At 41.6% G+C, this 23861-nt stretch overlaps 1 protein-coding gene across 2 annotated transcripts; it reads left to right on the top strand.

Moving 5' to 3' along the window:
* Nucleotides 1–4263: 4263 nt before the first annotated feature.
* c19h1orf216 (chromosome 19 C1orf216 homolog) lies at nucleotides 4264–7274 on the top strand. Of its 2 annotated transcripts, none has more exons than XM_086281064.1 (2): nucleotides 4264–4385; nucleotides 5742–7274. In XM_086281064.1, exons 1-2 carry the CDS (start codon nucleotides 4381–4383, stop codon nucleotides 6811–6813), a joined length of 1077 nt encoding a protein of 358 aa, XP_086137190.1. In that variant the 5' UTR covers nucleotides 4264–4380; the 3' UTR covers nucleotides 6814–7274. The 2 variants fall into 2 exon arrangements, with proteins under 2 accessions (XP_086137190.1, XP_086137189.1); XM_086281063.1 differs by lacking the exon at nucleotides 4264–4385 and adding an exon at nucleotides 4406–4690.
* The last annotated feature ends 16587 nt before the right edge of the window (nucleotides 7275–23861 follow it).

Raw genomic sequence — 23861 nt, 5'->3', positions numbered from 1 at the left:
CTCTCCACCCTGAACTCCACATTCACTCTACACTTGAAAGAGGAGGAAGGTTACATGTTTTGGCATGGAGGCCCAGCTTCTAAATATCTAGAGGACACGGATCTGGCGTTATTCAGATTATGAGGAGGAGAAAGGGCAGAGGGTGAAATAATTGAAGAGAAACATGAGCTGTAGCACCCAAGGGTTTGTGTGCTTGTGTCAGCACTGTACGTGTATATGTGCGTACTCGTATTTAAAGTAAAAGTGTATAATTAGAGTGCAAAGCGACCTCTGTGCTGGATTAGTGGTTCAATTTAGCACGTCTTGGGTGATTTGGCTGATTTTAAAGAGTGCTGGCTGTGAGCTGGAGGTCCAGCGAGCTTCTCTTTGCAGATTCTCTTTGCATCTCAGGACCAGGGATCTGACAGCGTAGCCCATGGGTGCTGCCGGCTGCCCTCGGCCACTGTCACAGCCGAGACTGGTGCCGGAGCAGATGTGGAGCTGAACTGAGGGAAGTGGGTCATGGTGCTGCAGGCTGTGTACAATTCAAACAAGGCCTTATTATGCACAAGGTAAGTCACGCTCCTTTTTTACTCTTTTCGTGTGTTTGTCTGTGTGTGTGTGTGTGTCAAATGAAGGCATGGCTGCTGTGTTAACATTACAATAATCTTTCTTCCCCCAGGAGGCCTCGCAGACGACCCTCAGTCAGCCGAGTTCAGTCTATCGCTCTTTCCATCAGTGTCCTCTGCAGTTGTCTTTTGTAACTTGGGTTTTTTCTTTCTTTTCGAGAGAGGGGAGATGGAAAAAGAGATGATTTTGCGTGTGACGAGGCCTTGGGCGCACGGCTGTGTTTGATGTATTTTTTATGTGCTTAGGCTACTGGTGAACGATGGGGAGGGCGAGGGATGGGGAAGGAGTGAGAGAGGATGCCTGGAGCTGATGCAGTTGAATGGGAATGTTGTTGAAGGAGAAAAGGGAGGGAGGAAAGAGATAGAAGTGCGTGCGTGCGTGCGTGTGTGTGTGTGTGTGTGTAGGGGAGGGAGGGAGGTTGAGTTTTTTTTTATTTTATTTCTGCCGGCAGCAACATTATGTCAGGGGGATGAGTGCAGGGAGGAGAGAGACAGCGAACACTTGTTAAGTCTGTCTGATGTAGCCTCTCTATACCAGACACACACCTCCAGAAAACACACTTACACATGCACGCACACACACACACACACACATATTCAGACACACAGAAACCACTGCCATGCCCCTCTGATCTGACAGTTCCAAAAACATTCAGTCACCAGCTTGGAGAAAATATCACATTGCAACAAATCCTGCAGTCCTCCCTTTTGTGAGGACCGGGGGTATGATGCCGCCTGTCGGTGTTGCATTCTCCGTAACATTTTGCCTTAAACACACCTGAGACTGTAAATGATGAAGTGTGTTGTCCTAAGACTAAAACATCCCCTGTTAGCTTTATATAATATGCACTCTTATCAGCCCTGATGATGACGGTGTGTTCGGTGACTAACTGGAGGATTTGGGATTTACTGACGTGATTCTACTTACCTTAAATTCGCTTGAGTGATTTCCTCCATTTCCCAGAAAGTATTTTAACAACCACCAGAAGATGGGCATGGCTTTTTTCTTGTTGAATCCAACAAAAGGGAGATAAACTGATTATACAGTTATCACAGTGAAAGCATCACATGATGATTTATGTGTGTTTTTGGTGAATTTAAATTCCCCAAAGCCACGCAGGGAAAAAAGTTGTGATTGTGTTGATATGCACGGTCACAAGTAAAAGTAATTAGCACTAAAATATACTCAATAAATCAGCTTCGTCATAGTATATTCAAGATAATTGTGATTTATGCACATTATTGTTGTTGCAGTGGGTGGTTTTGGTGTAGCTGATTACATCATATTGACACTCATCTGGGGAAAACCAACCACAGCATATCAGCACATATACCTCATACCAGCTGTCAAACACGGTGGAGGAGGGATGATGATTTAGACTCGTTTTAAAGCCACAGATTTGGGCACTTTGGACTCATGATGAACTCCTCTGTATACTAGAGTATTCTAGGCTCCAGCGTGTCTGCCAGTAAAAGCTAAACCCAAACTGGGTCGTGCAACAGGACAATGACACCAAGCAGAGCAGCAAACCTACAACAGAATGGCTGAAAAAGAAGAATCAAAGAGTTGCTATAATCCAGGTAAAGTCCAGACCTCAACCCAGTTGCCGTGTGGCAGGACCTTAAGAAAACTATGCATAAATCAATTCCAAAAAACTTCAATAAACTGAAAAAGAGTAGTCCAAAAAGTGTTTTTTCAGATGGTGAAAGGTCAGCCCTGCAGGTCAGTTTAGCACCCAGACTCTTCTACTACAAAGTCCTGCTGTTGTAATAGCCATAGGTCTTGCATATTTTGCTGAAATATGCAAGACCTTCCCTGGAAATGTCATCTAATGGAAGTATGTGAGATGTATATGTGATGATGTCTTTCCAGATGTACAAGCTGCCAATTCCAATAGGCGCTAATACCATCAGAGATGCAGGCTGTTGAACTAAGCACCGATAAAAAGCCAGATAGTCCCTCTCATCTGTAGTCCAGAGGATGCAGGGTCCATTGTATTTTCAAAAACAGTGTCAAATATTACAATTATACTGTTTTGAGATTCCCACATGACCCTTCAAAGGATAGCAGCAAGTGCCTGAGTCTGTGGGAAGCTGAGTAAATGTGTTGGTGACAGAGTTCTCATGACGTTATCAAGGTTCCCCTTGACTTCTGTTACCACAAACTTCTTCGTTTCCCTTAAAATGAATCTAAAATCTATCTCAGTAGATATCATATCGTTATATCTGACAGAGAACAGAATGTGTGCACAAACATTTAAACAAAAGTATAAAATTTTCATTTTTGTGTGTTTTATGCATTTCTGGCAACGCATCAGGGAAAAAAGAATAACATTTATGGTAATTTTAATGCTGTCCGATGTCAAAAGAGGTAAAAATGTGACCTTAACGCTGTGCAAAGGTTATGTATGAGTGCAATTTTGGTGTCAGTCACTGATCCAGTTTGCATCTGTCCTGCAAAACAAGACAATATGGAAACTTAGAACATCCAGCATGTGGAGAACTGACTTTTTTAAGTTTGGTATGAGACACAGATTTGTCACAGGGAGAGATTAAATGTATTTGCAAGACTTAATGAATACATAACTGTTATACCGGGAAATTCCACCAGGCCTACAACTGTAAATTACATCAATGTTAAGCTTTTTACACACTTTATTGTTTTTGTGGTTTTAATTTTGACTGAATAAAACTGTCCCTTTCTCATATACTAAAAAACTAAATATAAAACAGTGAAAGAGAGTTAGATGTTCGCTAACAATTAAAACCCCCATATCTCTTATTTTATATCTCACATATGCATAGCTATATATTGTGACTCATGTAGTTATTATGTATTTGCTGGGTGACCTCCCCCACCGCCCCACCCCACCAGCCAACCTGGAAAAAGTAAAGTGACATCATAACATAAGGGAGTTTAAACCATGATCTAAAACAGTTATAGCATGTAGCATAATACTATTTCAGCTGATAGTGCAGTTTGACCAGCTTCACATTGACATGATGTCAACAAAATGTCATTTTAACAAGAGTAAAACCACCCCCTCCAAACTCCAGCTGCAGCCAGATGTAGAAAGAGGGAGTGAATGGCACTACAGTAAAACCGTGTTGGTTATATTAAAGAGATCCTATGGATGGATTATAAACCACTTTTTAAACTTCTACATTGTGTTTATGAATGAGGATTCCCATAAAGGTACCCAAGAATTATTATTCTTTTTTGCCCATTTTGAGATGCTTTTATTTCTTTTTATTTGTTCATTTATTTTACTTGCTGGATTTCCTCTATGGAAATAAGTTTGGTAGCTACCACCCACAGAGTTACAATCCATTGTAATAAAAAGACGCTCGTTTCTGGGAATTCAGACCCATTGTTGAATAAACAACAAACACAACAGGCTTTCTGTCCGCGCACCGATTCATTCTCCACTGTTTCCTTTTTTCTTTTTCAGCCGCAGCCCAGTTTAGGAAATGCTTTTAGTCACCCAGCCTTTTCTTTTTTCTAGAGCTACCGCGTTAGACTGAGAGGAGGAGGAGAGAGGAAGAGGAAGATAAACATCACACAGAGGAGGGTCAGAGGAGGGGAAAAATTGGGAGGGCGCAGTGTCCAGCTTGTCTATCGAGCAACAAACCGGCAAAATAGGTAAGAAAAAACTGGAACCTCGTGCAAATAGATTCACATGTCTGACTTATGCAAGCGGTGAAAGGGAGATGAAGGGCAGGCTCTGAGGTTGTTTTATATGAGAAGGGCTAGAGTGGAGACTGCACAGATATGGGGTGAGCGTTACATAACGCAGCGCAGATTAAATATCCCTGCTTTTTCCTCTACATTTCTGAGTATATTTTTATTATTATTATTGTTTGAGGATGAAACTCTGAGGCGTTTTTGAGCTTTAGCAAAGAGCAGTGCTCGGATGAGGAAGAAGAACTGTCGCGTTTCAGGCTTTATCATCCTGATATTCTCCAATAAGCCGTAAAATGCAGCCACTGGGCGGCATTGGACGCCTTTTTCACGTTTTCTACAGAGCCAGGCGTCCTCATTTCAAGATTATAGGCATCCACCCAGCAGCAGGACTGCTTAGGTATTATTTTCCTTTATTTCCATCGCGCTTACGGCAACAAATATGGTGTTTTTGCACTCAGAGCGAAAAAAATACAAACCACTCGTTATCAACATGAGAATTATTTTATTCTCCCATTTCAAGCGCCAGCACTGCGGCCAAAAACGCGTCGATTTCGGGCGGTTTGTCCCCGTTCCTCTCGCCGTGGTTAGAGCTTCAGCATGCGCGCTCGCGACACCGCCACCATCGCTGTCCTTCAGCACCACGTGAGCGCGCGTGCATAGGAAGAGGAGAGGGGACTGATTGACAGCAGCCTGGAGTCAGGATTAGAGAGATTTCCATTCTGAGGAGACATGTAAATATTTGACGCTAATAGAAATGGAGTGCGCAGACCAGCCTGTAGTTATAGACGTTATAAACAAGGAAAGTGTGTGTGTGTGTGTGTGTGTGTGTGTGTGTGTGTGTGTGTGTGTGTGTGTGTGTGTGTGTGTGTGTGTGTGTGTGTGTGTGTGTTTGGCCCCAGTGGGCTAGGCATTGAATTTTCCTGTTTTTGTTGCTTTAGCTCATGACTGCATTTTAGCTGTTTTGATCTTTTTTAATCCTCCTCCTTTCGCCCATGAAGAACTTTTCTTTGTTGCTTTGTTCTGCTGCCATGTGATGACAGGTTTAAGCAGATACACACTGTGCAGGCCTGCGACACAGATTTTATTTATTGTTTCACTGTGATTTGGCTTGACTTTCTTTTGTTAGAGCATACTGCACATTTCTCAATGCAACTTCTGATTGATGTTCTGTTTCTTTAACACACTAAGATGTTTTTCTGCAAAGGAAGCCAAAAACCTTAAATGTTATAGACTGAAGCTATAAGCACTAGAAACTTAACTATGGATCTCAAGTAAGTCATGTCAAGTAGATTTTCATCTTCTATCTAAATTTTTGGCTCCAGGAAGTTGGGAAACATTCAAAGTGATGTACACGGTGGGCAAATGTCCAGCGGTGCTGTGTGTAGAGGTTATTTGAAGTAAAGAATGGCACTACCAGTACTTTGATGTTATGTTCTTTGTCATTTCAGTGAGAATCAGTCGAGGCCAGTGATGCTTCATCATCAGGACCAGCCTCTGAACTCAGCCTATGGAAGCTCCAACAGTAGTTCCTCGTTCCAAAACAGGAAGTGCGACAAAGACGGCAACTTCAACTTCCTGCCAAGGAAAGATGATGAGGACTACACGGGCAATGTAGAAGGAGGAGGAGATGAGAACCGAAACCAGGTGCGGCCCCGAAACTTGGGCCCACTTGGGCGTGACCCCCCAAACTCAGGGGTTCTGTCGCCGCGCTCCCGCATGTCCTGCTGGAGCCGCCTTGAGCCTCTGCCTGAAATCGAAGGTGGGGACGATGGTTATGGTAGAGTGCCCCCTGATGGAGCGGAGGAGAGGAGGATGGAGGAAGAGGAGGGAAGGATGATGATGAACCAGGATGATGAGAAGCAAAGAGAGAAGAGGGAGCAGCAGAGGAGGAAGGGCAGCACAGACTTCAGAGGAAGACAGGAAGAGGATTATGATGCACTGCTGGACGACGAATGGGGAGACAGTGACTCCGAGTCGGAGTACAGCTACCGGTCTGGCGGCAGCATGTCTTCCCTCAACATGGAAAGCGGGGGAGAAGGGATGCTCATGGGAGGCCTGGACCGCATCGGTGTCGGGGAACCAAAATCGAGTCATCCGGAAAGTGGCCCAGCAGGAAACAGAGACCCAGCCACGAGACAAAGAAGCTTTAGCCGCAAGTCCCTCCCAGGAAGCAACCTGGGAAATCTGGAGGAAAGAGCGGAAGATCAAGACGATGATGACGATCAGTCCTCCGACTCAGACGGCGAGATGCCAGAGCTGATGGACACCGTATGGACGCTGCGGGACCGTGAGCGCTTCAAGGCTCAGGAAATGGAGAAGCACCAGGTGCAGCTGACCATGTATCGCCGCCTGGCGCTGATTCGCTGGGTCCGCACCCTTCAGGGCCGCGTCCAGGAACAGCAGAACCGCCTTCAGTCCAGCTTTGATGTCATCCTCACTCACAGGAAGGAGTTGCTGCGAATGGGCGCCGCCGCTGCCATAGCCAACACTGCTCCCGCTGCTGCTGTCAGCCAATCGTGAGAGGAAACAAGTGTTTATAAAACTGCACTTTTGCTCATAAATTTCCCCTGGAAAAAGGAAAAAAAATCTCCCATCATCCCGTCAGACATTTTTAAGCTTTATGTTGCTTATTGTTGCTCATCTTCCCCGTTTTCCCATACAGAGCATCAATTACTGTATCAAACTCATCTTTGGGCTGCTGAAGACTGGTTTTAACTTCAGCTTCTACACAAAAACCAAAATGTCACATGACTTAGGATATATTCTCATTAAAGCAATGACTGTATGAACTCTTGAGTGTTGTTATAATATGATGTTTATATCAGAAATGTCCTACATGCTGTTGTTACCTGTCTTGACCTCTGCGTAAAAAAAAATCCCTAAAAGTGTTGGAAAACATCCATGTGTTAGAGATGATTTCTACCAGGAGATGCTGTATATAATTATGATCGATTAAAAGAATAAAGTATCCTTCTATCTAATGTTTTGTGTGGATGTTTTTTTAATTTAACTTTTAAACAGCTTAATCTAGATTGAGCTCATTTCTAATAGACACATCTGAGAGAAAGACTAAGGCTGATAACTCCACTTCAAGAGCACAGAGGCTTCTTTTGATTCCTGAGGAACATTTTAAGAAGCTGGTTTATCAAAGTTCCCTCAGAACAGATATGACTAAAGAAGGCCAGTTTTTATCTTCTGTAGCTGTACTTGCTGTACTTGAAGCCTTGGGCCAATGCCCTTTGAGCTCACAATTGCCTCTTTGTCAGCTGAACAAAGTTGTTTTGTATCTGCTCATCACACGGGGCTGGGAGCGTGTGTTCTGCAGGCAGTGTGATAGCCGTGTGAGGGCTCAAGCCTCAATCTTTACGGGCTGGGCTTCCGCCGCAGGCTTTCCGAGATCATCTCACCTCTTTCTAAGTGCGTGTATGTGTGTGTGTGTGTTCAGAAAGATACCAGCCACGCTGCCACCCTGTAATCTCCGTCCTGGGCGAGTCGATGGGAGTCGCTGGAAGCCCTCGGGGAGCTTCAGTCTGCGCCCCGGGCCGCTGCGGGTCCTATCCGGCCTCGGTGAACAGACGCCGGTCCGGTTGCGCGCAGGAGCCAAACCCCGGGGCAAGTTTGGGATAATCCCCAGCTATGCCTCCAAACCAATTCCAGTTTATTTATTTTTTTCCTAGCTTATCGCTTTTCTTGGACGCGCAGGCACCGCACAGAAAGTCTGAGTCCATTTCCATATTGATCCGCTGTTCGTTGTGTTTGCGAGGCGACAAATCTGAGCGGATAACATGTTTACAGCAGAGCAGTGACTTGTATACAACGTGATACAGAAAACATCCTCAAAAAAGGGACATCTGGGAACAAACGTGCCTTTGATGGGGATTTTGTAAACCGCGGAGACTTGATTTCAAGGTAGTTAGAGGTTATAAATGAAGTGAGACAAAGCTCACGAAGATAAATGAAGCTGCAGGGGCGCGAAGGGGAAAAAAACACGGCTGATCAGTTTTACCTCGGGATAAAGGAGGGTTCCAGTATCTTTAGAGCATATGACAATATTTTAGATGTGTGGTTCAGTATTAAAATATCCGCTGGTGCTAAGCTTATTAACTGTTTCCTCCATTTAAAAAAGAAGGAGGCTTTGTGTAGATTAAATGTAACTAGTGACTTTATTAATGGTTAATAAATGACTTATTATGCTTTTATTAATGCGTTGTAAGCAGTGATTAGCACGAGACAGGTTTATCTTGTCGGCCTATATAACGTTTCAATAACAACTCAAAGACGTTAAGGATTAATACAAACATTATTTAATGACGTCATTTTAACAGTAAGTTAACCAATAAAGATTTGTAAACTGTTTTTAATAGTTAGTGTTAAAATCTATCTATGACTTGTTTTTATTGTTAAACTGCTGAAAATTTGATTTAAAAAAAAAACTGCTAAAAAAGTTTGTAACAAATAGACTCACATGTTCTCATTCAGTATTTTTCCAGAAGTTCAGAGGTCAAAGTGTTCAATGAGATCTCCAATGAGACCATTAGAGTGTCCACGGCTGGAGGAGAATAAAGGCCACGAAGGGACCTGGAAAACTCAGTAAATTGTTTATTAGAGACAATGAGGGCTTTATTTTCGAGTTTCCACCGCTGTAAATAGTGGCATCATGCAATATTTCCAGGATAACGACTATTTATATCCGACTTTCATGAAAAACACTATGTAAAGTATGCAGGGTTATTATTATTATTTTTTAACTTACATTCCTTAGACTAAATACGTTCTTCGGCGTGATCGTCGGGGCCCTGCTGCGGGCGCATTGCGCACATCTTCTGCAAACTCGGTAAATCAGTCGGTTACTAAAAATAAAAAATAAATAAGTAAATAAAAAAAAAACCCTACAAAAAAAACGAAACCCTGGAATGACAGGTATGGCGTTAGATGACTTTTTTTCAGAGCAAAGCTTCCCGGGGAGCAGAGAGGTGCGCACAGCTGGGCCTTGTGGCACATCCCCAAGGCGAGTGGGAGCGCCAAGAGGCTCATCTGCATTTTTCTGTTTTGTAACACACTTCACTTTTTTTTCAAACAACCAGAGCACCCAAATCCAAATGTTTTAATGTCTGATGGAAGGTTTCAGGGTCTTTGCTTTGCGATATATTTAACCCACAGAGAAAGGGTTGTAACACTTCTCCTTGAAGTTTAAGACGCTTAATCGCGAGTGTTGTTAAAAGAATTATACTGTTTTCTTCTAAATTGTATTTTGGTGGTATCATCATGTATTCTAATAGCAGACATGTGGTTACCTATAAAATACTGACTGTGAAAACAGATTTTTTTTAAATGAGCTTTTTTACGCTTACATTTAAAGACGAATGTGCACTAAAAGAAAATCTATCGATTGTTAAAATATATATTTAAAATATCAATTTTGCGGCCTGATTTTCATGCCCTTTGGTGATATATTCTTTCTCGTGTAGATTTTGGTAGCTGTGCATGTTGTGCCATCGATCAGTGGTTGCAAACCTGGAATTAACTGATGTATTTGTTGATACTTGTGTATTTTTTTTTAATCGATGCTTTGCAGAAAACATATCCAAGGTTGCCAGGTTTGCTACACTACCTTGTGACGTTTTTTCCCTTCGAGCAACGGGCACTCAAAGTCTTTATAGCTTCCACAGCGAGATTCTTCACACCTGCATATTTTTTTGTGATGAATCATTTACAGGAAACAGAGCCGCATGTAACCATTCACAAATGTATTAGATTAGCCAACTTCTCAGCACCGTTAGAACCTGTTAAAAATAGTATCTAATCATCAAGATGGCGCAGGGACGGAGGAAAACATCCTCCCTACCAGACTATGAAAGAAAATAGAGCTACATATACTGGGGGGGGGGATAATTTTTGAAGGTCAGTTTAAAGATGCTCTCTAATGTGATTAACTTCAGCTTTGAGGGAAGATTATTTTAATGAAGTACAGCAGATAAAAGATGTGTGATGATGAGTCATCAGCCAGTATTAGGATAACTGGAACACTACAGACTAAATGTAGGGATAATGTGAGACACATTACTAATAAATGTGCAACTTTACAAACAATCTATGTGGGCTAAATGTTCGACATGTTTTATTGTTGTCTGTGTGTCTTTATATGCTTGTGTGTTCATCGTTTCTATCCTAATAATTGTTAAGACTGTTTTTTCAGGTTCAGCTAAACATCTTTGGGTTTCACTAACGATCTTTCTTGAAGGTGTTAACTTCATTTTTCTTTTAAGGAGGGGACACAGGGGACAATATTAATACTTAAACCCCAAACTAAGTGTACATGCTACTGTGTGGTGTGAGGGAGTGATGGAAACTGTGCATCATTCTATTAAATCCAGAAGTAATTAGAAGGAAGAAATGGAACAGCAGAAGATGGGGAAACAGTACATGTAGTACAAGACAGAATTCACCACAGGGGACCATGGCAGGTCACGAGGGCAAGGTTTCACAGGCCTGCTTTAATATCCACCATTACTGTTGTCCATTTTATTTGTTTAGACTGGTAGCAAACCCACGGCATGACCCCCTGCAAAGAACAGCCTCAAGACTCTAAGGAGGGAGATTTTTTGTATTGAGATCACGAGTCTCAGGACCTTGATGTTAACTAGCAATTCAAAGAGTGGAGATAATAACCCAGCTGTCCTCGTATCATGCTGACCATTCATGAGGAACACAAAGTGTTTCGTATATGTGTTCCACTTGTCTCACAGAGGGGGATTGTGAACAGAAAGGAAGGGGGGAGAGAAAAGTATTTAAATATGTGTTCAGTTTTTTTCATCTTGAGCCAGTTACAATGTGAGACAAGGGCTAAAAATGCTGTGCAGTCCCACAAGAAGTGGGACACCTGATCACCCTGGTGGGATGTTATTAAAGGAGACCTGAATGGACTGACTTTAGATTGCCTGAGCAGGAACAAGGAGGCTCCAGCATCCACTAGGGGGGGATACTCCATCACACACCCACTCGGTTCAGACCGTCACCTCCTTTTGTTTCTGTGTTCTGACACCAGAGGTCAGCAGCGTGCACATGGATGGCTCATCCAGCAGTGTGTGCAGCAGTGGTGCACTTAATGGGGGACCACCAGGGATCTGCAAAGGAGGGTTTCTATTGGGACATATTTTCAAACAACCCCCATTTTTTATTCTTTTTTGTGGAACAACAACAAAATAAATAAATAATTAAGATTAAAAGCTCTCTTTCTAACCTTTCTACAGTTTGGGTTTAAGTTTACTTAAAAAGAAAGAAAAGAAAAAGCACTAAAATTATTTTGTAGCCAGTGCTGAATTTAACGTGTTTGCTCAGGAGGTCATGGGCTCAAATGTGGAGAGCCACACAGGAAATGCAATACCAAAAATAAAAACATTTGTGACTTCTTCTTCATCAAAATCATACGTGTAGCACAATCTTCTACTGTGTGTTTTTTGTGTTTCAGCTTTATTTTAAACATTTTGGAATCTCGAGCTGAATAAAGTTACAGGATCTGAGCCAAACTCACTCGACACACAGAAACAATGTAACACCAAAGTTTGACCCAGGATTTTGTGTCATTATTTGAACACTGTTGTTCCGTCACTTATCCAAACTGATGCTCTCGTGCAGATATTTTTTGGAACTTACTTATCTCTGCTTGTTGTTGTTCGTTAACACGTATTTGTTTCGGCCCCTCTTCATAAATCTGCCACGCGCTTTAAAGTAAAACTGCATGGATGTACCCAACAAAAGGTCAAACTCATCATATCTGATCTTGAATAAAAAGTCAGTCCAAAAAAAAAAAAGGATGTCAAAAGTGAAATGATGAATTAAACCAAGATGTACTAACCAAGTGGAGAGCTATTAATTGAAGCACTGCCTGGGTTATTAATCCCATTTTAGATCAATAGGCTGTTTTGGTGCTATCATCTGTGCCACTGTTGGTTGTTTACTCAAGAATATGATATGGGTTTGCTCTTTTTTATTATTATTTATTTAAATAATCTCTTATATGTTATACTTTTTTAACTGGTTGTTGTCTAGAAGGTTCATATCCTAAAACATACCATTTTTTCTTTCTTTAAATAATAAAAACAAACAAACTGTGGATCCAAGATTTTTTTTTTTAAGGAAATAAAAGCCAACACAACAGCATTTGTCCCCCTTGTTGTCCTCATCAGGCCTGCAGTGGATCTGCGCCCCACAGTTTGAAAACCACTTGTTTACCATCTCTTACGAATTTACTATTGTTGCATTTTATAAATTGAAATGTAATTTTTACACAAGCAAATATTAAATTGTATCATGTTTAAAGGGAACCTGAGCTTGTTTTGTTTGTCCATTCGGTTAAATAAAAAGTTATATAAAATTAAACAAATACCAGTGCTCTTGAATACAGTTACATTATAACACTGATCCAAACTATCTCAATTTAGAGCCAGTGACGTTAGTGTGCTGTATTAGTTAAACAGTCCTTGTGATTTATTATCTGATGGTTACAAAATCTCTGTCAATATAAGAGCTTGTCAAATATCAACAAGACACTGATAAAAACAAGTAAAACACTGTGTCTTTTGCCTGGATTCACTTTATTTCTGGACTCTACTGACAGCAGCCCCCTGATGTTTTGTTCATTCATGTCTGTGTAAAGCTGTAAATCCTTTCCTGCTGTCACATTTACCTCCCTGTGTACGGTAGCTACAGAGACTCATATCTCTCTTTCCCGACACTAAAATTCCCCACAGATTAAGATTCCTCAGGACAGGATCTGCAGTCTTGTATCCAGATGCCCTTGACATGCAAAAGTTCGGGAGTCCCTGCTGCAGCCACGGCTTTAGCTGTTGCATCGGGCTTTTTTTGAACACAGAAATACATATATACCCTATCATACTCTCTCTCCCCTTCTTCCCTCTGCCTGATGTAGTGTGACAGTGTGTTCGCCCGCAGCACTCTGCTGGCGTGGAAACAATCAGCTTTGACAGAAAGGGGGTGGCGGTGGAGGGGATAGAGGGAGGCAGAGGAAGAGGGAGGGATGGTGGGTGAGGAAGGGTGGAGGGGAGGCTGCGGCCTGAGGCCTGTGTATGATGAACTGGATAGAAAGACCCGTCATGAGAAGAGAAACAACACACAAACATAATAGATAGATAGATAGATAGATAGATAGATAGATAGATAGATAGATAGATAGATAGATAGATAGATAGATAGATAGATACTTCCTGTTTTTGTCTTTTCCTCTGTCCTCACTGTTGCCTTGATTGAATTCACCTGTGCCTTGTTATCCCTCTTTGTGTGTTTTTGTTCTGGTAGGTAACTTTAGTTAGTCTTCTGTTTTTGCTGTTTCTCTGTATTAAATAAAGTGTCTTCTTCTTTTTGTCAACACTTGGGTCTCCATTATGGACCTTATTGCCACCTTGATATTGATATAAAGAAAAAAGATACACTCCTGAGTCCAGCTTATTTAAGACATAAAAATACTTGTTTTATGTTTGTCCCTTTTATAATCCCTTCATCTCTTTTCTGAATGTTTATGTTGTCCCAGCCTTTTCTGTTAATTCGTTCATATGGGTACTTTCAAAGCAATATTACTCTCAAGAGACCCACACCTATGCGTAAATTATCAAATACCCTAAAATGTGTTAAGTTTAATTTAATGAGTGTGGAGAAACTCTCTGTATGAATTACAGCAGAAGTTTAATTAAATGTCTCAGTGTGTTTAACTATCAGTTATCATTACTTTACTCATTCCTGCAGAGCCCAATTATTAAATTTAAATAATTTACAGTCTCATTAACAATAGATTTACTACATCTAAATGTTCCTGGCTAAGTTCACACTGCAAACCTTTGTGCTCATTTCTGATTTATTGCTCATATACGTTTTTTTTCCCCCCTTTTGCTTTGCTCTTAATGTTGTTCTTGTCCTGAACTATTCTGCAATGTGCAAATGAGCAATACTGTCACAGAGATCATGCTGCTTTGCAGAAGTCAGTGTGCAGCGCTGTGTTTGTAAGAAGCCAGTGAATTTGTGAGAAGGTGACAACGAAGATGTTAATTATGGCTTGGTGTTCCGGTAAGCAGGTGAGTGGGATCATCACATGAATGGCTGCCACGGCCAATCAAAATTGTGGATTTGATCCAAAATTTTAGGATGTGACTTTCAACAAGATTCAAAGGAAAACTGTCCATTCAGACTTTCCCTCGGCGATGATGGAGGACACAACAAAGAACGTAAGTAAACTGAAGGTTTACATACACAAGGAGATGAGGGCGGAGTGGAGACACATAGGGAGAAACACACAGCAGAACTGAATCTAACTGAGGCAAGGGATACACAACTAAACATAATGCACATTAGCGGCTCTCAAAAGCAGGAAGTCTCAACACTGAGACAGACAGCGACACAAAATTGACATCAGTAAACAGACATGACTGACTACACACAGGGGACGCTGGGGAGGACACACAGAGAGGAGAATTAAACAAACTGGACACGAAAGGGAACAAAATTAAACAGAGAAATGAGATCTAGAAACATGAATAACTAAACTAGGAAACAGTGGAAATACTGAACCAGGAGACTAAACAATGAAAACTAGAATGCAATCATAATAACTCAGAAACAGGAGAGAAAAAACATAGGAATCATAAAAATTCACAGAGGTGATTCAAAGTGGTTACCATTCATCTGTTTTATAAAATATAAAATATATTGAATACACAGTGATAACAGTGAATACAAAGGACAAAAAATATTCTAAAGAAGAATATTCTTTATCCACTGCTTCAACAGTGTCAAAGTCCGGGCACTGGGGAGGCCAATTCATGACTGATAATGTTCCACTGTGTGTTTTTCCATCCAGATATGCTTTTACTGCAATCGCAGTGTGTTTGGCATCTCTTTCATGCTAGAAAATGAAGCTGATGTCAATCAGAGACTTCCCAGATGGCATTTCATGCTGGAAATCTGATAATACACTTTTGCTTTTACAATTCCATCAGTTCCAACAGATCCCCAACACCACTGACTGAAACATAGCCTCAAACCATGATAGATCGTCCACCGTGTTTTACAGATGGCTGTATCTTTCTCTAACAATTGAAACCAAAATGTTCCAAATTGGATTTATCACACCGAGAGACCTGTTACCACTGATTTTCAGTTCAGTTCTTGTTTATTTCGCATACCCCAGCTTTTCTCCCTCTTTCCCTTCCTGTTTCCCTTCCTCTTGACAGCCACCCTTTTTTTTCCTATTTCTTAAAGACATGACTTTCAGATACTGTTTACCTGCTGTAGGTAGTTTTTAAAGGCTGTGTAGACACAACACTGGGTTCCTTTTTACACTTGAATGAATCACAGCTACACATTCCTCCGAAAATGGTGACCAAGGACTGGACTGAAAATAAGTGATAAAGCAGCCAATGTCTAAGAAAACCTTAAAAACTTTTGCTCAAGACCACTTAAAAACATTATAAGAATGCCTGCCTCTGTAAAAGCAAAACACATAGAAATGAGGGGTGGCTTAAGACTTTTGCACAGTACTATAGCTGGATGGATTGACGAGTTAAGTTTAAATATACAAATAAAGCATGATCTAAATCCTCTGCACTACATATTAGCAAACAGTAAACATCTACTGATGTGTTGTAACAACCTGTTGAAAGGCGCAAAAAAACTTCAGATCATTTAAGGCCTTCCTGACCTGAGTGTCGCTCTCCCACTTGACTCTCTTTTCTGATTTAGTTAAAGCCATCAGGTCCTTTAAGAGGGTCTCTCTCAACCTCTTCAAACATCTTGTCAGGCTCTGATTCCAGGACTTGAAGCTTGTGTGTGAAGAGGGGTGTGTGCGTGTGTTGATGGTTCAGCTGCCTCGTCTGCTATAACCAGCTAATAAATATGAAAACAGCAGGTTAAAACTTTTTTATTCGTCCCGTGCCTGAAAGGATTATACCCTTCTATAGAGTCCCGTGAAAAATCCCCCAAACCTCATAATGCCCAATGTTGTCCCATAAAACTGTGTTGAACAAAAGATGGAGAAAGGGGGCTTTTTCACGCATAAGGGGTTTTCTCAAGAGCGCATTGAGAGGAGCCCCGGCCGGGATCCGCCCATAGATTATCTGGCTGTCGGTGAAAGCCCGGCTGGGAGAGGCAGGTGCGTGTGCCAGGCACAGGGGGGTCGTGGGGGCCCGGTGACCGAGCAGAGGGTGGTGAACTATGGGGAGTGCTGCGCAGCTGCCAGCAGGAATGTTTGCAGATTGTCACTTCCATTTAACTTGCTCTTTTTCTCTCCTCTCCACCCACCCACCCCAGCCTAGAGATGGAGCTGGTCTCCCAGGTTTCCCTCCCACCTCCGAGCCGCAGAGATCGGACTAAACGGTGACACCACGGCCACAAAAGCGACAACCGGCGCGGGTCGTCTCCGCCCCTGCAGCGTGAAATTGTGGATTAAACTGATAAGGAGGAAGAATGATACTGATCCCACATTTTTTGAGGGCGCTTTAGAAGGCTAAGCGAGTGCGATGTAACTGGTAAAGCAGGGTTAACACACTGTAGTCCCCAGAGGCTTCTTTCATACAGGTTATTGGATTTTAGGCTTCTTTTTTTTTTGAAGTGCAATCTTCAACATATGGTGGCCTGTAGACAGAACTGAGGCTCTTTAATAATGCAGCTCATAAATTTATCTCTGCAACTTTGCCAGAATTTACCAAAATAAAATAAAAGATGCAAATTGCATGTCCCCTGAACTCAGAGAGCATTCATTTGTCACGTGGAAGCATCACCTCTTATCTTTACTTTCATGCATTCGCAGGAAAAGCCTATATGCAAAATTAGGAAAATGCATTTATCACAGAGGATAGTCGTCCGCCATGTTGACCCACACAGGCTGCATCTTTGCCTGGAAATGGCCCTCTTTGCACCCTACCTTAGTCTCTAATCTCTTCAGTCCAAACTGTGTCCTCTTTCCAAACTGTGGCCTGAGGCTACGTGTGGGTCCTCAACATAATCCCCTTCAAAACTCTGCAGTCCCTGTTATTCCACTGGGGTTTGGCAAAAGTGCTTCATGTCAGAGCAGCACAAAGCTCAATGCTTTTTCACACCATCTTCCAGCAAAAAGGGATTAATGTCCTCACCATTATGAATAATGAGAATGAATAACAAACAGCTCCCTATTTATCCCACTCGATTAAATAAAGGAAAGAGTGTCCTTGTGCTTTTTTATTGAACTGTCTTGAGGGTGCGTATGGAGGTCGCATATAAATAAAAGAAAAGCCTAAAAGCCATAAATTTAGTCAGCATGTGATGCTTCAAAGTGTTTGCACTGATTTCATCTAGTGACTAATGTCTCAGCCAAGAAATTTGATTTCTCCATATTTCTGTACACAAAGAGCTCAAGAAAATGTTACGTAATTCATTGTATTTAATTTGATAATTTGACCCTGAATTGGATAAGTGATGGAGAATGGATGGATGGATAATTTGACCTTGCTGTGTATGGCTTTTAAAATAAAAAAATAAAAAAATAAAATTACTGATGATTATACTCGTATTTTTTTTTTAACTTGTGTTGTTTAATTTTGAGTCTAGCAAAGTGGCAATATGAAAAAAAAAATGCTGGGCGCATGAGTGCGCATGAGAATTTTTCAAATTAGTATCAAATAATCAGGTCAGTGTATGCTGAAGTAATCTACCTGAACCAAAAGCTCAGGCTCAGACATCCTTTCTGCTCCTGACTCTGTTTGGTGTCAGAACGATGTGAAAGGAGATATCCCTAATATAGATATCACTGCAGTAATGCAGATATCACTCAGGCACAGCGGCTCCACCTGTTCAAACCTTCTGTTTGTGAGGAGCAGCCAATCAGGAAAAAAGTTCTCTTAAAGGCAGAGTAGTTTAACTGAGGGCATATCTCAGAAATAAATAATAATCAATAAGATGACAACCCATAAAACTAAAAAAAATCCCTAATTTTAGTGTCAACATTTGCCGTTTGTTTTTCCTTAAAGTGTCTCTTCTGTATCATACTTATATTACATTTATCTTTCACTTATGGTCTCAGATTATCCAACAAGCACAACTCTGCACCAACATCTGCCAAACAGACAGTGATTCATGGAATAATGAATGAGAGAAGCATTTCTCTTAGGAGACATAAACGATGATCAATGTGACAAATCAGCTTTAATACCCCCCAATAATGAACACTTTGAGCCATGAGTGACAAAACATCTCCTCTGCATCTCCTTAAAGTGCCCCCTGTGCATCGTGACCTTAACATTTCGCTTCTTCGCATCTGTTCCTCCTCTTCTCCTCCGCACGCACTGGATCACAGCTCCTTTACCACAGCTGCCAGAGCGGACAATGGCGGCTCAGAATGAGAATATGAAAATGAAATATGAAACAGTGGTGTGATAAACTGGTAGATAATCATCTTTTCATTAAACTTTCATCCCCAGTGACTTAAAAATTCAAGAGCCCAATTACAGAGCTTGTATCTCTCTTTCTCTCTCTCCCTCTCATTTCTCCCTCACTCTTGCTTTTCTTAACAAGAGCAGTCAGGGAGAGGGGGTGAGTGGCTTAAGGGATGAGTGAGAGCATCATTATGAAGCGGTCACGGGGAGGATGGGAAGGCGGGGGGTGGGGTGGGGTGGTGGGGTGAGATGACCCATCGTCCTGAGTGGAGGACAGGGAGCAGCAGGCCTGATTTTAGCCTGTCCAAACATGGAGGAAGAGGAAGAAGAGATGGTGAGAGAAAGACAGACAGACATGTGGAGCGTACAGCCATGCGGGTCTGATGGATGGATGGATGGATGGATGGATGGATGGATGGATGGATGGATGGATGGATGGATGGATGGATGGGTGGTGGTGGTGGGAGGCAGACAGGCACACAGACGAGCTAAGAGGAGTATAGATTTTCCAGGCAGATAGTGGAAAGATGTGTGCATCCTGATGAGTGCCACAAACAGGGCGCATGACTCTCTCGTCTGCCTGTTTCTGTGTTGTGTGTGTGTGTGTGTTGTGTTTATGTGTATATCTGTGTGTGTCAGTGTATTAGCAGTCAGAGCACTGAAGCCCACGGGCGATTCCTGTGTGTGCTTGCGATAAAGGGAAAAAGGGAGGAAGTATAACGGGGGGGAAAGCGGGGCGTAGAGGCGGGGGTGAGGGGTGGGTGGGTGAGAGTAGAGATGAGGAAGTTGGATGGGGGTATGGGAGGAGGTGGGGGGGGGGGGGATAGAGAAAGAGAGAGAGAAAGAGAGCATCTAGCAGAGCATTGAGCTTCCTCTGTGCTGTCAAAGCCTCTGGATCATGTCCCCATCGGTCTCTCGCTCTCTCTCTCTCTCACACACACACACACTTTCCCTCACCCAATTGCTCTCTTTCCCTCAAACCAACCCCTCCTCCCCTCCCTCTCATGAAAAGAGTGTCTTGGCAGGGTAATTAAGAATGGCCTCTAAACACAGGAGTATGGCAGGAAAGCTCCAGATGAAAGTAAATGATTAAAATAATTACAGGCTGAGAGCTGACGAGCCGGAGTGTGGGGTGGCCGCCGGACATTTGTCGGTAATTAGATAATTAATCTGAATGCAAATGATGAGCCCTAACGAAGCAGTCAAGCTGAACCAGCGACAACTGCCGTGAGTGAAATGTAAGGTGGGGGGGAGAAGAGAGAGGGAAAAGCAGGGGAAGAGATTTGGGCTGGGTGGAGAAAAAAAACAAAAAGAAAAATATGAATTTTAGTATAAAACCTCCTGAAAGTCAGCATGAGCAGACTCAACTGCAAGAAGAAGAAGCAGCAGCAGAATTGCAAATCAATAAGTGTTTCTGGCAGTGACGGCGGAAAAACACCCCCCACACCTCGCCTCACTCTGTTTGTAACTTTCACTCCTAATGACAAGTAGACATGAATATCTTGTTAAAAATATACAAAAAGGCACAAGCCATGTGTTGTGCAAAAAATAAATAAATAAAAAATGTCTGCACTGAAACACCAAATGAAGGGTACGAACATGAAATGGCACCTGAGGAAGAAAACAGAGCGCGCTTTGCACACCCTAAAATGCGTGAGCAAATTGTGGATTTACTCACTCGCTGCAACACATCCAAACACACACTCGTTATATCTCCGCACCTCTTCCTCATACACACTCTCAAATACTATCAGCAAGTGTATGTGCTCTAAGCGGAGGTAAACACTGAACTTCAGAGCTTATTCGGAGGCAGGGTTGTGTTTTTTTTCTCTCTCCAAGGTTGGTATCTGTGCAAGAGTGTGGATCACATCTTTAAATTTAAATAAAGATCTTCGGGGTTTATTCATCGCAATTCTGAGCAATAAAGCTGAAAGTCTTACAGAATATAGCAAATATTATATATTGCTAAAGATGTGGCAATTCTGTCTTCATTAACAGCAGTGGGCATTAAAGCACCCCACAGTATTATAATAAATAACTTCCTGAGTGGGCAAGAAAAGAGCTTGAAAAGGTAAAGCTGTGATTATTTTAATGGTATTAAGAATCTCATTTGAAATCAAATAAATAAAACAACTCATGTGATGCAAGTGATGGTGATGGTTTCACATTTTGCAAATTCCACCACCAAGAAGAACACAAACACGCCTTCCTGCAAAACCTTTAACTGTCATAACTTGCAGGTTTTACATAAAATATAAATACAAACAAATCTTTATTAAGGCTATACAGGTGAATCAAGAAGCAGCAAGAGATAGCATAAATTTATAGGGTACACACACACACACAAGTGGGAAACAGGCACACAGTTGGAACTATTTAAGATGATAACAAAAGAAGAAAAGCACACAGCAAAGCTACAGAGACAGATTACTAACAAACTAAAACAGCAACTAACTAAATGGAGAAATTACATGGCACAGTTGAATACTTGACATACTTGAGATGCTAAAAGAGCCTAATAAATTAAAGCACGAGGGATTAAATATCTAGAACTAAAGAGAACTAAACTAACCAAGCAATTCAAAAACTAAAGCATAAGAACAATTGAGAAATAGAAGACTCAAATTAACAACAAAATAACCAGAAAAGCACAGACCATGGTGTGAATTTAACTGAAAAAGCCAAATTTGTCTTTTATTAATGGTTTTCTAAACTCAGTGAGCACAACAAGGGCAAAAAATGACTCCAAAATTGTGGCTAAATTGTGGTTCACATTGAAATCTAATGAAATAAAGAACTTTCAATCCCAACTGTTAGTGTTCAGCATCTATCAGTAATCCAGGTTTCGGTGCTAGGTTAATTCTAATACCTAAACACCAAAACATTTCAATTGCCATCATGTAGAAGGGGACATGGGGGAGACAGAGAGACATGTTAAAATAACAAATAACATCCACATGAATACTAAGACTCTTTGAATGGTAAGTTTCCCATCAGACTCCATTTGGAATTTTAAAAAATAAGATACTGTTTGGATTATAACATTATACAGAATACTTTTGTGTTTTCCGACAGTCCTTAAATTACATATTTGGCCTGCTGTATGTGTCTAACACAACTACACAATATAAGTCATCCACCAACTCACCTGCTTGATCTTCTGTAGAAGCCACACAATCTCTGTCTCCTGCAAACAACCAGGTCTCCAGTCTTCACTGTCGTCTGATGTCCAAGGGAGGAGCCGCATTTACCTATGCATTCATATCTGCTTTACTAAATAAACTGGAAGCAATATCTATTGATATCCTTCATTATTCTAGATTCACCAATTAACCTGAAACGAATGTATTTGCACTGTGGAAGGAAGCCAGAGTACCTGGTGAGACCCCACCCATGCACAGGAAGAACATGCAAACTCAACACAGAAAGGCCCGAGCCAGCCAGAACCTGAACTTGCTGTGAGGCGACAACGCTAACCAATGCACTAACTTACATATAACCTAAAAACAAACCCTAACTTGGCAACCCTCATATTAAAAACTTCAGCTTCTCTTTGTGGGTTCCTTTCCTGACTGCCTTGACAATACTACTTTTTTCTCCTCCGATATTTAACTAAAAGAACTGTTGATGGGTTTTCTTGCTATTTTGGGGTACAGAGTGGTACTAAATGAGAGCATGGGTATGTGCCAATTTTTTAGCATCTAAAATCAGTAGCTATCACTGCAACATAGCAACAGATATCTCGGAAATTTATATTTCACATTTTGGACAATATCATTAATGTTTTAACCTGAAAGTCTCACATGTTGGATCTGTATGCAGCAGTAGGCTGATGTGTTGGGGTAGTGGGTAGAACAGTGGTTAACAGAGTTGCCTCACAGCAGATATATCCTGGTTTGACTTTTTTGACTTACTTGGCTGTGTGAAGATTGCATATTCTCTCTGTAATCCTAAGACTGGTGATTCTAACTTGTCTTGTCTGTCTCTCTGTGATAGGCTGGCGCCCGGTTAAGGGTGTACTTCACTTTTGAAAATGTGGATGAGGATACTCATCTATTCAAAATCTCCCATTGGTCAGCTGTTAAATGTAAATATATGGACTTAGATCGGTTTAATACCAGATGAATCAACTTGGTGATCTTTTGTGTCCTCTATTCAAACGAGTGTGTCTGTCAGCAACAAATGTGTCATTTTGTAAGTCAGATCTTCTTATTTTAGCTGCTCCCTTTAGGGGTCACTACAGCAGATAGTCTAATGCCACCTTGTCCTATCCCTAGCATCTGTCACACCAACCCTTAACTCACAGCCATACCACCTTGAACATGCCTGGTCTCATGGCAGGTCCTGGTTAGTACTTAGATGGGAGACTGCCTGGAAATACTATGTCCTGTAAGTTTGTGGGGTGACTATAACTCAGGAAGTAGAGCAGGGTCATCCACATATTGGAATGTTGTCACATGGATCCCTGGCTGCTCCAGTCTGCATACCAAATTATGCTTGGGGAAGATACGTAACTCCAGTGGCTTTCTGATGTGCTCATTGGAGTGTGAATGTTAACTAGAAAGTATTTTTCACACATTGGCTCATGTGATGAGGCACACGATCAAGTCGGTCAGTGACCTTCTTAAGATACAACTCCCACTAGGGCTTAAAGACCTGGGACTCTCCAATATTTGGTTTTAGAAGTGAAGAAGCTTCTTGGATGAAACGTCTTCACAAATCTTAAGGAAATCCAGTTGCTTTTCTTTCTGAGCTCCATGACCTAGATGACAGAGAAACCTACACAGACAGCTCCTTCTAACCTTTTTTATACTTCTCTAAAGCAAGCATCTCACATATATTGCTCTTTCTCAGCATGAGGCTGCTGCTCACCAATCATAGCTTCAACAACTCTTTCCCATATCTTCATGGTGTGGCTCACCACCTTGATCCCTCTGAAGTTACTACAGCTCCTCACGTCACCCTTCTTCATTTTTAAGTGATAAATAAATCAACAAATCCTGACATGTTTTCAAGAAGCACTGGTTACTCACAACATAGCTCCTTGTTAGTGCAAATTATCCTCTCTATCCACTCCTTTAAAAGACTCTGGAGGAAAAATGTCCACCACTCTCATTAAATAGAGACAGTTTGCCCACTCAGTCATTCAGTTCA

This window comes from Aulonocara sp. 'chitande type north' Nkhata Bay, linkage group LG22 (genome assembly GCF_057382095.1).
Source record: "Aulonocara sp. 'chitande type north' Nkhata Bay isolate Kocher_YH1m ecotype deep benthic linkage group LG22, A_spYH_male_GT1.1, whole genome shotgun sequence".
NCBI lineage: Eukaryota > Metazoa > Chordata > Actinopteri > Cichliformes > Cichlidae > Aulonocara > Aulonocara sp. 'chitande type north' Nkhata Bay.
Note: the sequence above shows the minus strand (reverse complement) of the source record. Positions and strands in the feature narration are given on the sequence as shown.